Here is an 18176-nt window from a genome sequence, read left to right on the forward strand (position 1 = left end):
TAAAAATGTTAAATACGGTTAGTGTCTACACTACGCAGAGTTTAATAATGTACTCGTGAACTGGGCCTGTACTCAAAGTTCTTATTTTAAGTTCACTTAAGCACCCCACTAAGATAAGCTTCTCACTTAGTTTTGAATTCATACAAGTTGTTAAGTGCCCCGCTTAACTTAGTGGAGCAAGTAGCCCACTTTGTCCGTTGCTAGGAATGTGTGACACAAACTGCGCCGTATTCTGATCCTTTTTTTTTTTTTACCGTTAAACGCAACGGAAACAGAGACGAAAAAGCGAGCGCCAAATTTCTCTGAATACCATAAATTATAATTAATTGAAGAATATAAAAAAAAGAAACACCAAAACTTTCTAATAAAGTGAGTTTACAGATGAAACACGATGTTTGGATGGAAATTTGCACGGTTTTAAATAGACAAAACCTAGCCGTACACAGAACAGTGTCAGAATTTTAAAAAAAGTGGCAGAATATGTGCAGCACCATGAAGGAGGAGTCCTGCAACTTTTTTTTTTTTTAGTTGCTGCACTAGTCCACTGATAGCCCCAGACTGAACTCAAAACTACAGCTAGACCAAAAACACACTTTTCAGTGTAGCAAAGAAGGAAACGATCAACATCAGCGCCATGCAAAGACAGCTGCTGGCTTTAGAAAAAAAAAGATCTACATCAGAAAACAAAAAATTGCTATAAAATGGAAGTGCTTTTATTAAAAAAAAAAAAAAAATACTCTTCTGTTACAGCTCGAGCATCTCAAGGCTGAAACAGACCAACAGTATGAATTTAACCTTGAAGAACTGTCAGAATTGTAGCCATAGTATTTCCAATTATTAAATTATTATTATTATTATTATTATTATTATTATTATTATTAAATAATTTCAAAAGTCATGTAGTGCTTCATGTTTTCAATTATTTATTAGGAAGTCTAAGTGTTGTGTTATACAGGGCATTGACATACAGAATAATATTTATAAACAATTTAAAAACAATTTTAAAAATCACAATGTTCAAATGTTTATTTATATAAATATATACAAGGATTATTGGAAATGCATCTAAACGATTCGATTTTGTGTTAACTCTCCACCAGTAGTGTGGTTTTCAGCAGAATCATCATCTGGCTGTCGAGGACAGTCTTGTACCGATTCAAAATCTGTGAGTCCTCTGTTTTTGGTGATGTTATGTAAAACTGCACAAAACTGCTACAACCTGGCATGCTTTTGCAGGTTGCACCCTTAATTCTGCATGCAGGCAATGAAAAAGCCTTTTCCATTGTCCTATTGCTTGTTCAACCACATTGCGTGTTTTTTTATAAGCAATGTTGTACTTCTGCTGAGCCTCACTTTGAGAATTCTGGAAAGGTATCATGAGTCAGGGTTTGAGCGGATACCACTGTCCCCAAGTAAACAGCCTGGGTACTGTCCGGCTTCAAACTTCCCAAGTAGGGAGCTTTCCTGTAAGATATGTGCATCACGAGTACTCCCCGGCCACCTAACTACAACATTTAAGATTTTACCCTTAGTGTCCACAACAACTTATGTGTTGATCGAGTGGTAATTTTTTCGGTTTACATAATCGTCTTCGTGGTCACAGGGCACTTGAATCCTGATGCAAGTTCCATCAACAGGAGCAATTACACGTGGGAAAGAAGCGGTGCTAAAAAAAAATCTTCTTGTACAGCAGCAACATATTCCATAGTAGCTTTATAATGTCCAACAGTCTTCGCACAAGAGAAGATGACACTCGAGTAATTATTCTCGACACCAAAGGCTGTGAAATACAAACTGTGTCACCTGTCACTTTTTGAAACGCTCCACAGGAATAAAACCTCAGCACTACCATCACTTTCAAAGCAGGTAGGATACTGTGATTTCTACCTGTAGCGAATGAAAGATCATCGTGTAATAAAGCACTTAACTTCAAGACAGTCTGCCAGTCCAGTCGATATCTTTGATATACCTCATTGTTGTTATAAAAATCAGTTGGATTTAACCGATCATGTAAAACTTTCTCTTTATGTAGCTCTCCTTTCCACATCCATAACCACACACCTATCATTAAAGCCACGGCGATTATCTGTAGGCTACTTAAGATACCTCTTGTCAGTGTCTTAACTATGTGTAGAATTAAAAACTCAGCTTATATTAAGAGGATTTATGAATTCCATGTTATTTAGGTACCCCACTTTTTTGACACTTACGTCCTTTTATGAAAACGGGCCCTGGACTCCAGACCACCTCAGGGGGTAGTCTCGAGTGCGGTTCTAAACTAGATTTCATCAGGTAGTGCGCTTTATCAGAAGGGTGGATGCTGGAATACCGAACTAGTTTGTGTGTATCCGCCAATATCCAAAAATACTTTCCGATATGTTTTGGCATGTGGACATTACAAATACAGCACTCAGAACAGGCGCCTGAAGGAGTTGAGAATGACTATCAATACTGCTGTACCATTTTTAGGCTTCTGTTTTAAGGAAACTACAAACCATGAATCAAAATACAACATGCGAAGGAAACATGTACAGTGTGAAAGATGTCGACTACACAAAACGAAAGCAGGTACAAGTTCCTTCCTTATGGAAAATTAGACAGACCATGTTTGTCACAGACTAGTGTGTATCTATTTCAGAGCACATGTGAGGGTACATGCGGAAGTCATGTTCTTTGGCTCAGAAGAGATGCTCAAGAACAGTGATTTTAGACATAGCAGTTGCATTATGTAGATGCTTGGATGGATAGGGATTATTATAAAATGGCCAAATACATTAGGAACAGCAAGGTGGGATAATTTATGTTTTATTTTTCGTGTAGTGCTGCTGTACCCTTTAACGGTACAGTAATTATATTAATCTCTTGCTTTCTTGTTTTCTTTTATTAAATATGGTTAATATGTTGAATAACCTTTTTTATAAAATATCAGGGTTTATCAAATTTAGAAAATAATTTCTATTAGCTCAAGATGTCTGAATGCATGCATAATAAGTCCCCATATACAAATCTCCTTTAGTGGTGAGGTACACCATTTTCAAAATACTGCAGCAGCATGTTTAGGTGATGTTTTTCTCATTTTGAAGTGTACTAATGTAGCAGCACCCTCCAATAAGTGAGAGAGTGGATCCTCTTGAACTGAAATGTCTAGTCAGTGAACAGACACACTTTACTCTGCTATTACATTACTGTATTAGAACTACTGCTATAAATTTCAACCAGAACTTGATTCAGATTTTATCCTAAAGATAATAATTTTTGTCAAAACAACTTCCACCTTGTCCGGCATTTTCTGAAAAAACACGGGGCTGTTTTTAAAATTAAAAGAAATTTTTTTTTTAACATATATATATATATAATATATATATATATATATATATATATATATATATATATATATATAATTTAAATTAGTATTAGTATTACTTTTTCACTGAAAGTGCAAGGAATATCGCAATTCATTGCCAAGTAAATGTAGGAGACTGTACACTGATATGGGCCCATGACACCATGCTTGGAATGAAATACTATTAGCAGATCTGACTCCAAAAGACACTTGGCAAGAAGTACTTTAGCTGCAGGACATTAATGATGTTGTGTTAAGGTTTCCTCTGCAGACACACACTTAATATTTTCCTAAGAGTCAAGATAATTAAATTTGAGAGACATGATTCAGATGCTTTCAATTTATGTTTTCTCCTTGAAATTTTTTTTCTAGATTTGCAGAAAAAAAAATCTGCTAAATAATGGCGCAGAGTAAAAAAAATAAATAAACAAACAAATCAATGAAACTGAATCAGGCTCAATCAAATTACAGAGAAAAAAAGTGAAGGGAACTTGTTTCACAACCAACATTTTTCAAAGAGTTTAATTGAACTGAGTCAGCTCAAAAAAAGAGACATCACGTGATCAAAAATAAAAAGCGAAAACAAGAGCACTAGGCATGGAATATCACTCGTATTCAGATGAATAAATCTCTTTATAAAATTAAAGTGTTGGCGCTAGACTAGAGAATGCATGTTTAAATGTTATACTGCATGTCTAAAATGATTATGTACTGATGCACAAACGTCAGCCAGGGTGTCCTCGGTTCACCACGCACCAGCGACCCCTGTAGTCTGGCCAGACGCCTGCGGGCTTGCCTGTTAGCTGCCCGGGAGCTGTGTTGTCCTCCTATGCTGTAGCTCCTGGGCGACTGCATGGTAAATCCGCAGTGTGTAAGAAGCAGTCGGCTGAGGGCACACGCTTCGGAGGACAGCGTGATTTCGTCTTCGCCGCTCCCGAGTCAGCGCAGGGGTGGTAGACGTGAGCTGAGCCTAAATAATAATTGGGCATTTCAAATTGGGAGAAAATAATAAAAATAATTTTGAAATTAAAAAAAAAAAAAAAAACATATTAAACAAATCCGGTTTTCAGTATGAAACGAGACACACTGTCAAAATTAAAACATTACAAAAAATTTAGTATCGGCTATGACCTCCTTGAGCATTAACACAATCCTGGCAGTGTTGACTTGGCCCCACAGATGTTCTATTTGACTCAGGAGAAAAAGCTGGCCATGGCAAGACCTCGACATTGTTTTCTTGAAGTCATGCAATTGTAATCCTAGCATTGTGTGGTCTTGCACTGTCCTGCTGGAAAATCGAAACTGTTGCCTCAAGGACTTTGTCAATGTATCGCTGAGCAGTAAGGTTGCCCTCAATCTGCAAAGGTGTTCTTCTGTTAACCCTTTGTGGTCCTATGTCGGACCTGGTCCGACATCGCAAAAATTCCTTTCCGGTCAGTTGTCAGACAGAATCCGACATTGCCAAAAACCATGATCTAATAAAGCATGTGTTGTTTAAAAGCCGGAAAAAGCAGAGGGAAGACGTTCCCTAATTGTCTCTGATTGGAAAGAAGGCGGAGACAGCCGAATAAACCATACACAGGCTGAGCAAAGCCAAATTGAACAGATGGAGACTGAGAAGCACAGAGTGAGAATGGCGCAAAGAAGGCAGAGAAAGTAGTTTGGACGATGATTTTGATTAATCTAATGACGAGCAAGTAAATATTTATCTTACTGAGGACTCTGAGGAAAGTGACCACTAATCAGACGTGCAGCCGGAGGGCGAATGGAGACGCGCATTGCTTTCACAAAACTCCCATTTACTGTGGTACATAGGGGATATCAAGAGAGTACTACTTTGAGGACTGCACTGGAGTTTTTTTTCACTTAACTTTTTTTCACAAACTCTTTGTTTACTGAAATTGTAAATTAAACCAGTAGATATGCGAGTGTAAAACTAACAGGACCGCTGCGTCATAATTCTATTTGGAACTCCTGGAAACCTGTTACGTTACCAGAGATGAAGGCATTTTTTGGTGTTCTGCCAAATATGGTACTGAATGTAAAAACGGACATAAAAGAATATTTCTCAGAGGAATGGGCCGACAGAATGCAGTTTTTCAAAGATGTATTCACAAGATCACGTTTCTTGTAGATCTTTTGGATGCTACACCTTTGCCCCCCCCCCCCCCACCCAGGTGCCTCAGGCTGCTTTTGTTAGCAGAGGACAAAAGGTCAGGAATGTGGTCAACTACATAGACACAAAATGCCTTGAGCTATTTATCCCAGGTAGAGACATTTGCATTGATGAGAGCACAGCTGGCTTCAAAGGAAGGATTATCTTCAAGTGCTACAATCCTCAGAAGCCTACCAAGAGGGGGATGCGTGTGTTTGTTTTAGCTGACTGTGAAACTGGTTATGTCTCTGCTATTGTTCCTTACTTTGGTAGCCCAGCAACAGACTCCATGTTGAAACATGACATGCCATTTTCATCAAGAATTGTTTTTTACCAGTGTGAAACATTGCTGCAGACAACAAAGGGACATGGCTTTCATTTGTTTACAGACAGATTTTACACAGGTTACGACCTGGCCATGGAACTGCTAAAAATAAAAATCTACCTTACTGGAACAGTAATGGCCAACAGAAGAGGATTGCCAGTACCAGTGAAGCAAGGCCTCAGACTAAAAACAAAAACGAGACAGTCTCACTCTGCAAGGACAACAAGGTCATGGTGCTAGGATGGAAGGACAAAAGACTAGTGCTCATGATGAGCACCTTCCATGCAGTGACTGTGAGAAGGTACAGCACACTATCAAGAGAGGAGCAATTGAAGAGCTGGACAAGCCTTTAGTTATCTGCGATTACACCAGCAAGATGGGTGCAGTGGACCGGGCAGATAACTACTGTCCTAGCTATGCTTTCACAAGAAAGTGTCTGAAGTGGTGGAGGAAGATGTTCTTTTGGCTGCTGGAAGCAGCAATTGTGAACAGTGCTATACTGTTCAATTTGATGAAGGTGGAATCAGGACAGCTACCTGTTCTCCATAAAACTTTCAGGAAAGCCTTACTGTTACAACTGGTGGGAGATGTGCACAACCCTAGCTCAAGAAAACGTGGTCATCCATCATCAACAGAGAGAAGAAAGGCTGAATGGAAAGCCACATTTCATTTCCATAAATTTTTCCATAAAAAAACAAATTTTATTTGTTCATAAAAATTAATTGGACCGGACCAGCCTGACAACCGCAGAATAAATGGACTGCAAAGGGTTAAAGGAGATTCCACTCCACATCACACTTCCACCACCCCACTGGTTGGCTTGAACAACGCAAGAGTCAGCATAACGCTCACCACGATATGGTGTGCCGGTGTGGTGACCCTCTGCCTTCCAGGACGTGGTCTGTCTCTCACAGAGTCAGAGTCAGTTTCCTGGTTTCTCTGAACTAGTCTGCTGATTGTTAAAGCAGAACATCACATTCTCCAGGCAACTTCTCTCAAAGACAGGCCGTCTTCAATCATGCCGATAGAAACCAGGTGAGCCTCATTACTCAAGCGGGGCATGGTCGTTTTTTCGCTGTTTCGATGCATTAATTAAAATCATGTCTTTTCAAATGGCTATTTCCACAGATTTTTAAACAACTCATTTCAGCAACTGTGTTGCAGTTTGCTATGCATGCGGACTGGCAGAGATACAGTGGTGTTCTTTTCTGAAAAGAAAGTAATACTTGAGATAGCAGACTGCTTGTTCCAAAATGAACGTACTGCTGATAATTGATGAGGGCCAGAGTCACAGATTCTGGGCCTACAGCTTACTTACCCAGCATTGACTGCAAGCAGGCAATAAATGACAGAATTACGGACTAGAAGGTGCCAGGCTCTAAGTATATTTTTAGAATGCAAGACTTCAGCAGTCAATGAATAACAGTGCTACTGGACCTCCAGGACCCCAAATAGGGATGACAGTCACGGAGGACTCACTCTAAAGAGATAACAGAGAGTTGGACCAGAAGGGGCCGCAGTGCTTTACACACAACTGGAGAACATATCTAGCCTAAATTATGACATATTTTTTTTGGAAACCGAGCATTCAGATCTTCGAAACAAAAAATGTTTCTTTTTATGTGATGTTCTTGGTGAAATCAGGGCAGTTATCGTATTTTCCTTCATAGCAACTGAATGTATTTGATTTAAAAGTACATAATACATTGTGACAGAAATAGAATGTTTCTTGGTGGTAAATCTCCCTCCCGACCTGTGAGGGCGCTAAGTACAGGGAACAGAGTACCCTGGACTGGATGGCCTTACAATTAATTCCCAGGGTTAAAAGGAAGTTGGTCATGTAGAAAGGGGGCGGAGCTATGGTACAATAACTCAACGACCCGGAAGGGAAACGATGTGGCAGCCGCGGATTGAAGAAGGTCTAATCTGTTCCTTCTTTAATGGTTAAGAAATTATCCTGATGGACCAGTATTGTGTTTATCGTACCGTGAGTGTTTTTGTTTGTTTGTCTCTAATTGTTACTTCTTGTTATTATTAATAGACGGCTAACACATTCCGGAGCTAGCACTAGAGGCCAGCACCAACCCGGACATCGCTGTACCTCTATCATGATAAACTTATATCTTGCACCACGAGCACTACAGCACTCACCCAGGACTGGTGACCGTGTTTGATTATTGTGCTATAATATTGACTGTTTATTATTTGGGGCTGGAAACCCTTTATTTAGAAATGTGCAATACACATTTCTGTGTATTGTCTGGGGTTATCATCTACGGTCACCAAACCAGGATTATAAATAAATTGCACTTTGAATTCTTCTTGTCCGCTTTCACTGATCATCGCATCACTCCTGCACCTACACAACACAAGCCACTTTGCCACATACACATCAAGTAGGCACATTCTCTGTCTTATCATTCCTAGTTCTTTATTAAGACTTACACTAGGTGAGACTAGAAGAGAGCTTATGACAGCCAGCTGGGGCCTTACAGCTACTGAGTTGTCAGAAAACACATAAAGACAAGATGCACAGTGTGCTTCTCACCTGAGCAGTCGACTCATGGCATGTCGAGCAGCATAGTGCATTGGAGTGTTGTGTTGATAGGGTTCTCCGTATGAGGTATTTGGATCCAGGGACTCCTTGAACTGCGGGTTGCTCTCGTAGAGCTGCGAGGCCAGGGTCTCGTCTCCATTAATAAGTGCCTTGCGAAACTTAGTCGCAGTGTTCCCCATAGTTAAGCTTGCGATCAGTGCTGCTGGCACGTGCTTGTCCACTCCTCTTCAGCCGGTCAATATGCAAATTAGCAACATGCTTCTCGTCCTGTGGGAGGAAAAAAAAGGAGATTTAATAATACTATGGAATTTAAATAGACAGACAAAATGTGTAAAGTGAGATAATGTAGAGATCAAAACACATTTCACATGATCTGGGTTCCTTTGTAAATAGGGTTCTAGTAACTGATGTGTGGCAAAATATGGCTGCCCAGTTCCACCTCAGAAGTGCAGCACTTAGTGTATGGCCTGGTCTAATTTATTTACCATTTGACTGCACTCCTAGAATGTTTTCCTGCTGTCCCCACAGTTCATGCCAAAGCTCCAACCTGTACAGAAGGTTTCTGCAGTTTCCTTTCCTACCCTCTCCAGCGGTGACGAGTAACAACCCTCAGAAACCTCACTTGATGCCACATGAATTAACCCACATGACAACTTCTGATGGCTCAACAAAGCACAGCCCGCCAAACTTATTTACTGTTCTAATATTAGACCTGCTGTTTCTATTGTATTAATTGTAGCAGCTGCTCCTTACGGCAACAGGGTTATATTGCACCACATGTATCTTGTTCAATATCACTGTGGCAGTGGCACTATAAATAGATGGTACTGCACAGGAACTATATTCAGAAAGAGGTGCATTTTGGTTTTGATTTGAGGCATAGTTATCCCAGATGTCTCAGGTATACCGTAAATGCCTGTACCGTTTATTGTAATCACTCATGCAGAGACTGACAGCAAAGATCCTTTAACACAAAGCTTTTCTGACAAGACCGTGGCTAACTCTTCATTTGTGAATAGCCCCCCGTTGCTTAGTCAAAAAAAGCACCTCAAGGTAGAACACATTAGTTTTTTGTTTTTTATTGTTACATGCATCAGAAAAATGATTCTGTATTTCTCAATAACATTGTGATACATTCTAGCAGTAACTACACAAATACCCCTCTAGTTATTTCTTTTGGGTAAATACAGTATGTTCCAGACGCCCTTTCTGCTGCCGCTGTTAAAGTGATCGGCTTTGAGTCAGGACCTCCACCAGAGGATTTGGCAGATTTTCAAATGTGAGCAGTTTTTCTTTCTCTCTATATTTAAAGTCATATTATCTTTAATACCAGCTATATCCTGTGTAACAGTTGAAACAAACTCTTATTTAACACAAAGCCGATAGCTTCCAACTGTAATCACTGGATCATACTGAATTTACGCAAATGAAATAATCAGAGGGGTATTTATTCAGTTACTGCAAGAATTGATCATGATGAACCTTTCACCGTTTTGTGGTTTTGGGCTCAAGAAACGTGTAAAGGAGACCACGGAAAAGTTGCAGCAAATTCTTCCCTCTGGACAAATATTTCTTGATGCATTGTACAGTATTAGAAAGAACATCCTCAAGACGTTCTTTCTCAAACTGACACTGGATCACTTGGTTGGTTCATTTTCTCTGTATATGAACTACAGAGCTTGCCCTTCCTCAAGATTTCTGATCATCTGCACATTGATCACACAGAGTGAAACACAAGAAGATGGCCACTGCACAGAAGGTACCTTGAGACTTTCCAGGTTTTACTACAGTATGAACAAAAGAAGACACTTGAGCTTAAGAGACAAACACCAGCAAAAATAGTAAAGATAATGTAGCCTAGTTGAACACTGGAAAAAAAAATGTCACAAAAGAACAGTTTCACTGAGCTCACACATCCACCAAGCGTTACAGTATATTACAATGTGATGAATACCTTCCTAAATTGTTTATCAGAGCATGTGCTGTTGCCAGGCCAAATTTCTTTCATATAAGACTCGAGGGAATCTGCACTGACAGCATGATTGACAGCTAACAGTGTTGGGAGGAAAACAAAACAATGACTCAGAAAATCAGACATTGTCGGAATCAAATCGCTCCCTCTTGTACATCAGGTCCCTGCAGAAACACGCACTGTAGCACTCCACATGAATGAAACAACTGAAGCTTTTCTATCACTTTTTCAGGGGTAACAAACTATGACCAGCACAGATAAAGCACTGCGTCAAACTAGCACTAATGAAGCATTTGAATGTGAAGAGTCATGCTAGAATGTCAAACCACAGGATGTGCTGTGTAAAATGTTCAAACAAAACATAACCTCTTCTTATTTTTCACACCAGGATTTTCCTTTGTTTTTCAAAACCTGTGGATGTGTTTTGAATCTCTCATTCCACCCAGTCTGTCATCGGCTGTCTAAACCAATTGGTTGATTTTCCAAAATAAGGATAGCAGTCACAAATATGTGAAAGGATATCAGGATCATGCAACATGTGCATTATTGAGAGCAATGCATTATTTCAATTTTATTTGATGATTTGTGTTCTACATTGAGTACTGTACAGGCAATCCACTGGTGGTAAATTAATGTATACAAAGACGGCTGTAGTGGGTGATGTCAGACCAGAAACAGTGACCAACACAGAATAGACACAGAGAAAGGGAGTTTGGTGAAGCTGAGTGCTTGCTTGCCCTCAGCATTTAATAAATGAACAAACTGAAAATAAAATGTTGAAAGACAAACACAACACAGGACAGGGCACTGGTAGCCAAAACAAAGCGACAAACAAAACAGACTACACAGACAAATACGGCGAGCTGTTAATACGATGTACTATTAATTGCTATTACCTCCGTCTCCAATCCCGTTCTCCACTCACCGAACACACAACCCCGAGTGAGTGAAACATGTATGCTTTTATGCAGCTATACCGAGACTCGATTGCTAATCAATCATTCAATTGGAATCTCGGTACAACTGCACGTGAATTAAATTAGTGCTCTCCCGTGCCCACACACTAGATACTTTTTAATCTGCATGTGGAGTGATGTGCAATCCTCGTGCCTAAATACAAATATATTTTAAATCACTTGTGTTACACAGACCCATTTATATCCCGTGTACCAATGACTATACATACCAACGTTAACACACTATATCAACATAAAACACAAATAAATAGCACAGGGGCGGGTCACTTTGCCACAGGCCTCTATAGTTAAAGCTTCAGTGTCCCATATTGTTACATTTTCACAAAAATATTATTCTTTGGCGTTTGTCATGCACAGGATTAGATCCAGATGAGATTCAAATTATCGCAAACTACTAAAAACCACAAGTGCAGGGCTTGCAAAATCGCTAGCCCAACATTCCGGGACAACGAAAAAAATCTGTCATGTTTTTTTGGCTGCTTGCCCGATGGGCAATCCAAATTTTTCTCTAACAAGACAACGTTCTGTGCTTTAATCAAACAGCGGCTTCTCAATTAAGATTCCGCTCACAGATCATCCCAGTAAAACACGTTTAGAGGGATCAATGTTTTTCATTGGTAATGCTTGAGTGATTTCCGGGGTGACGTAGATGTACGCATTGCTTGTGACCAAATCCCGCGAGTATTGCCCCATGTAACACCCCTGACAACTCATGCTTGTCAGCGCACTGATGTCACATGCCTGTGTCTGCTCGAAGGGTAAACGGACACTACGACAGCCAAAGTATATACTTTTATATTGAAGGCTTTGATTTTTTTTAAACAAAGTTACAGACTGGAATTACAAGCTACAGTACTCTGCTCACCAAGATTAACATTTGTTGTTATCTTCGTGTTACCTTTATTAAATCGTTAATGTTATATCCCAACCCAGGATAAAAAAAAAAAATTGAATACGATAGTTATTATCAATGACACAGATTTAGCACATAGCATGCGAACAAAGCTTTTTTTCATTTCTTTAATTTGATTAAATGTACCAGTAATTTTATTTTAAATGTATGGTGCTTGCTTGTAACTTACAGTACCAAGTGCAGCAACAGTCTCGGGTCCAAACCGTCGGCCGAATGTAGACATACCATTTAGATCCTCACTACATCTCTTCATTATACGAATAAAATACTGATTTAAGAAAAAAAAAAATCAAACTGCTGCTGATGTTGGCTCATACAGCTTTATGCAACCGGCACGGCAAAGCAACTTTTTTTCTTTTTTTAAATAAGGAACCAAGATTTCAATTAATATTTCCAATTGAAACAAAACTGAAACTTTGATGCACTTTTTTGGGGGGGAGGGTTGTACTGTGTTCTTCGATGAATAGGATATAGCCAGAATACTGGGTGCAGCATGCCACAAATTGGGTACTGTACTTGTAATTCTACATTTATTCACAATCTCACTGCTATTATTATTATTATTAGTGCTAGTAGTGACAAATACTGTAATAAGAAAATCAAAGAATAAAACAGTACTAATAATAATTTAACTAATGCCTTTATCCAAGGGGACTTCCTTAACTTACTCCAGCAGCTTATATTGTTCATTTTGGATTGTCCTTTTACTATAGCGAACAAAAGGCTTTGGACCCAAACAGGGTTGTTATAGTGAGGGTGTACTGTATTAAGTATTTCACTTATATGCTTAATATAACACACTTGCACATTTTAATTTATAATGTGTGCACATTTGTTATTTCTTTTTTGTTATTTTTCATCTCCCATAGTGTTCAACATTTAACAGAGGGTATAAAGAAGGTTGGATCAGAATCCAATATCATCCCTTACAAAAAAGTAATATACTGCAAGTATCTATCATATTTTGACACAAGTATACTTGCAGTATACAACTTCGTATATTCTTTTTGTAAATAATGCAATCTAGTTTTCAAATATTAGTCATCTTACTTCTCTTTTGCATACCTTCATTGTCTCTAATGCTAGATATGCGCCTCCAGATTCTGACAAATACTTTTAGAAAACCAGTAGCAACTTCTGCTCTGGATCAAAAAGCTAATGTTCTGCGGCTGCCCACCTATGTGGATAATTATCAAAAACTAGTAGAAAAAACACAAGTCTGGGAAAAACAAATGGAAATCTGGAAAAAGTATGGAATTTTGATGTTGAAAAAGTGTGTGCACCTTGAGATACTGTACCTATATTGAGTACATTGTACTTTGTACAAATCACAGTCCATAGGTCAATTATGGGCAACTTGACAATTTTCTTGGACAACCAAATGTCTACAATGGACTGTCCGAAGGGCAAGTACCATTACCAAAATTTTGAGAGCCCTGAAGTGACTGAGAATATGACAGGGCGCGAAATAACCGATGGCACTGGCGGCAAGTGCCACAATGCCCGAGCCACTTGCCACAACGCCTCAAAAATTAAAACAAAAAAAATTCCGGCAAAAGTTGCCTGTATGCACACCCGTCATTGCCGCCTGTGTACGTCAGCACCAGCACATCCCAGCTACAACCCATTCACAAACTTGCTCAGCGTCAGCTAGCCCTTTCTGTCACAATTCAAGTGAATTCTGTCTAATCTCGTCCTGCAAGAAAACGACTCATTATCATAATGTATTATTGATACCATTCTTTTTACTGTGCACCTCCCAGCACTAAGCCCCAAGTAAGACATACTCTATCATTGATTAATGAAGTGCAAACAGAGGGAGGGATGCTGTTAGACTGAGCTCACTATGACTGCGCCTGCAGGAAATTTCAATCACACGTGTTCACTGGCAGTGTCAATTTGATTTTGTCTGTGAGCTCCATGCTAACTGAAAAGACCTTAAAAAGAAAGAAGAGCTTTCTAAAGCAGCAGCAAAGTATTCTAGGATTTAATTAATGGCAGGTAAGAAACGGGTGCACAACAATTCGTCCCTGACAACAATAATAACAATGTGAACATAATAATATTACTGTGAAATACTGCAGAAATGGGCTGTGCCTTCACTTGCACAGTTTGCATTCCACTGTGTTTGGATCATTTAGGCATTTAACAGCAGAGGGTTTTCAGGCCATTTGTTTGTAGTTGCAATTTAACTTATTTATTTTCGACGCTTAGCTGTCCGCTATTTCATATACAACTGAACATCCTTCAAACAATGTAGACCTATAATTAAATTAATTTTTTTAATTTACAAAAACAAACAAAAAAACACATCTAATGTATACCACATTACATATAATCACATATTCTATGATCATCATACAGTGCCTATAGAAAGTCTACACCCCCTTGAACTTTTTTCACATTTTGTTGTGTCAGTGCCTCAGAGTTTCATGCATTTAAATGAGGATTTTTTTCCCCACTTATCTACACACCATACTCCACACTGTTAAGTTTTTACTGTTAAAAAAAAAATTATATATTAAAAATACAAAACTGAAAGATCATAATTGGATAAGTCTCCACCCCCATGAGTTAATACTTGGTGGAAGCACCTTTGGCAGCAGTTACAGCTGTGAGTCTGTTGGGATAGGTCTCTACCAAATTTGCACACCTAGATTTGGCAATATTTGAGCATTCTTCTTTACAAAACTGTTCAAGCTCTGTCAAGTGCCTTGGGGAGCGCTGATGGACAGCAATCTTCAAGTCATGCCACAAATTTTCGATTGGATTTAGGTCGGGGCTCTGACTGGGCCACTCAAGGACATTAACCTTTTTGTTCCTTAGCCACTCCAGTGTAGCTTTGGCTGTGTGCTTTGGGTCGCTGTCACGCTGAAAGGTGAACTTCTGTCCCAGTTTCAGCTTTCTTGCAGAGGGCAGCAGGTTTTCCTCAAGGACTTCTTTAAGTGATGGGCTGTGTTGGGAATGCGCCAAACATAATTCTTTGCATTTACGTCAAAAAGTTCCACATTAGTTTCGTCAGACCACATGGCTACAGAATCTCCTGAGTGTTTTTTTTTTTTTTTTTTTTTTTTTTTACATACTTCAAAAGGGATTCAAGGTGGGCTTTCTTGAGTAATGGCTTCCTTCTTGCCACCCTACCATACAGGCCAGATCTGTGGAGTGCTTGGATATTGTTGTCACATGCACACTTTGACCAGTCTTGGCCATAAATGCCTGTAGCTCTTGCAAAGTTGCCATTGGCCTCTTGGTAGCCTCTCTGATCAGTCTCCCTCTCGCTCGGTTGACTGTGCTCCAAGGGATATGTAAGACTTTTGATATTTGTTTTATACCCATTCCCTGATCTGTGCCTTTTGAAAGCACCTTGGTGCTCATGGTTGAGTCTTTGCTCTTAAAATGCACAGCAGAGGGAACCTACAGGAACTGCTGAATTTATCCTGAAATCATGCGAATTACTACAATTTAACACAGGTGGAGGCCACTTAACTTGGTGTGTGACTTTGAAGGTATTGGTTACACCTGAGCTAATTTAGAATTGCTATTACAAGGGGGGTGGACACTTATCCAACCAAGCTATTCAGATTTTATTTTTTAATTAATTTTCTACTAATTTCTATAATACTTTTTTCACTTGGAAGTTGTGGGGTAGGGTGTGTAGATAAATGAAGCCTTAATTCCAGGCTAAGGCAACAAAAGGTGAACATTTTGAAAGGGGGTGTAGACTTTCTATAGTCACAGAGATCTGATTCTATGCCTAAAATTTCAATACTTAAAAATGCAACAGTGCAAGACACATTCTAACTTTTCAAGTGTATATAAATTGCTAATTTATAGACATTTCAATGACAGTTGCTGTTTTGTAATTCAGTGTTTTTCCCCCTGAAACACCAATGCTAAAAATGAACATACAAATTTGGTAGATAACTATTAGCTTTACTCAAATCCTTACACCAAAAAAAACCTTAGCTATGTATGACATGGTTCAAGGAGCAGCTGCCTGCGTTATGAACAGAGTAGGAGAGATAACAATGGAGAACGAAACACAATCCTGAGAAGTGGCTTGAGTTCTGTTTTCATATATTTGTATAATAATACATTCTCACTACCTTACCTAGTTCTGCTTTTTAACTAGTAAAACGTGTACTTTCACGAAAGGGTTTAGAATGTGTATGCTTAAAAACAGCACACAGCAATGCACCATAACAAAACTGTAAATCCCTTGCAACTGTAAATTTAAAGAACCGTGAAACTATATAAAGTCTCTCAAATGTAAACATCTAACATTATGCACATGCAGCTGTTCAGTATTGTGATGCAGAGTACTCTCCATTGGTTTCAGTTTTTTCATCCCCAAAGCCAAGTTGTTTGTACAGGTTGTACAGGTTACAGCGGGTAGCAAACTACCGATCAACTTATCTGACCACTATCGTTATTACACTCCCGCCATGGGTAAATGTTCAGCCAGTTTGCCTGAAAACTTTTCCCTCACTGACATCGCTTATTTGTGCTTTTACATCACTAAGGCTGTATTTTTTCATGGTTAGCGTGGATTTCACAATTTCCATGGATTAGAACTAGTGCCATGTAATAATAATATCCAATTCTCTGTGAAAATCTCAATTTCTGAAAGAACCCTATTTTTAGCATTTAAAAATGCATTCACTTAAATGTTCGCTTCACCAACGACCAACATGTTATATAAAATCCAGTGAACTTGCTTACACTAAATTATGAAACACATGACAGAGGGTTTTAAAAAGGCTTTAATTACAGGACACAGGCAACCACTATATTTAGCTGTTGTTGACAGGCTGACCGAGCTTAGTAAAAATAACCAGAGTATTTATTTTTGCCCTCAACTACCCTTTGTATATTTTCATTATGAAAGTTTGTTGTTTTTAAATAGGATATCCAGTCTGACCGTATGTTTTCCATGTGGGGATGACATAACAAATAATGTTATCTTTTAAAAAAAAAAAGTTATGAGATTTCCACCCCCGTTTGAGTTACGAGCCTGTTTAATATTTTCAATAACAGCATGTAAATAAACCTTTACACTTTAAAAGCATATTTAGGAGGGGCAATTTTATCAACCATCGCATCCATTTTTGCAGTGGTGTTTAAAGACCCTAATGAAAGAAAGAAAGAAAGAAAGGATTGGACCAAACCCTTGTGAATTAAACTTGGAACTAATTTATTACTTAGCTTACTCTATAAAGCAATTAAGAGTTCACAAACAAGCCTCACAGTGGGTGGGAAATTTAATATCCCTGTGCTATGCAAAAAGGCTGGGCTCAAAGCACCCCCTTTCAACACTTCAGTTCATCACATAGCAGGTAGCGAGAACAGCAGGCTACCGAAATCAATTACACATGAGCGTTTCGGTGAACAAAAACAAAGCATAATGTCAAGTAGGGCATATCTAACAGATATGGAGCATTGTGTGCTGTAGTTCTAAAAAAAACAGGAGAGAAGTACAGTACTTAAGAACCTGCGATGCAAAACCTTAGAGTTAACCATTATTTAAAAAAATTCTGTTTATTAGCTTTTGTAAATGGTAAGGTTTTGATCCGAATCACGAGCATTCATGCTCATCTGGAAAACTATAGTGGTCTACTTTAAAGGTACAACATATCCCAGTTGCCACGGATATAACAGGGAGTTCAAATGGGAGTCAGAATTCAGCATGTAATCAAGCAATGTAGTATTGAGACAACAGTAGCTGTGGGGCATTTCGTAGCAATGCAGACAAAAACCTGTAAACTGTAAAACACAGACAGACAGGGGATTTCATGGAAAGCCAGGAAATTGAGGTGTCACCATGAAATCCACCTCATTTAGGGGCCAATGCATACCGGACAAGTACAGAGAGATAAAAAATGAAACCACATTTAAATTAACTACCCCAAATGCAAGCAACGTAAACTACATATC

General features: G+C 38.9%; 1 protein-coding gene across 6 annotated transcripts in view; it reads right to left on the reverse strand.

The window, feature by feature from the left end:
- LOC121313169 (ankyrin repeat and IBR domain-containing protein 1-like) overlaps nt 1-18176 on the reverse strand; it is a 78383-nt gene that overhangs the window by 52172 nt on the left and 8035 nt on the right. For all 6 annotated transcript variants that reach the window (XM_041245447.1, XM_041245448.1, XM_041245446.1 and 3 more), the window contains exon 2: nt 8372-8647. In XM_041245447.1, coding sequence (XP_041101381.1) covers nt 8372-8559 — 188 coding nt within the window. In that variant the 5' untranslated portion in view covers nt 8560-8647. The remainder of the gene's footprint in view (nt 1-8371; nt 8648-18176) is intronic.

This window comes from Polyodon spathula, chromosome 3 (assembly GCF_017654505.1).
Source record: "Polyodon spathula isolate WHYD16114869_AA chromosome 3, ASM1765450v1, whole genome shotgun sequence".
NCBI lineage: Eukaryota > Metazoa > Chordata > Actinopteri > Acipenseriformes > Polyodontidae > Polyodon > Polyodon spathula.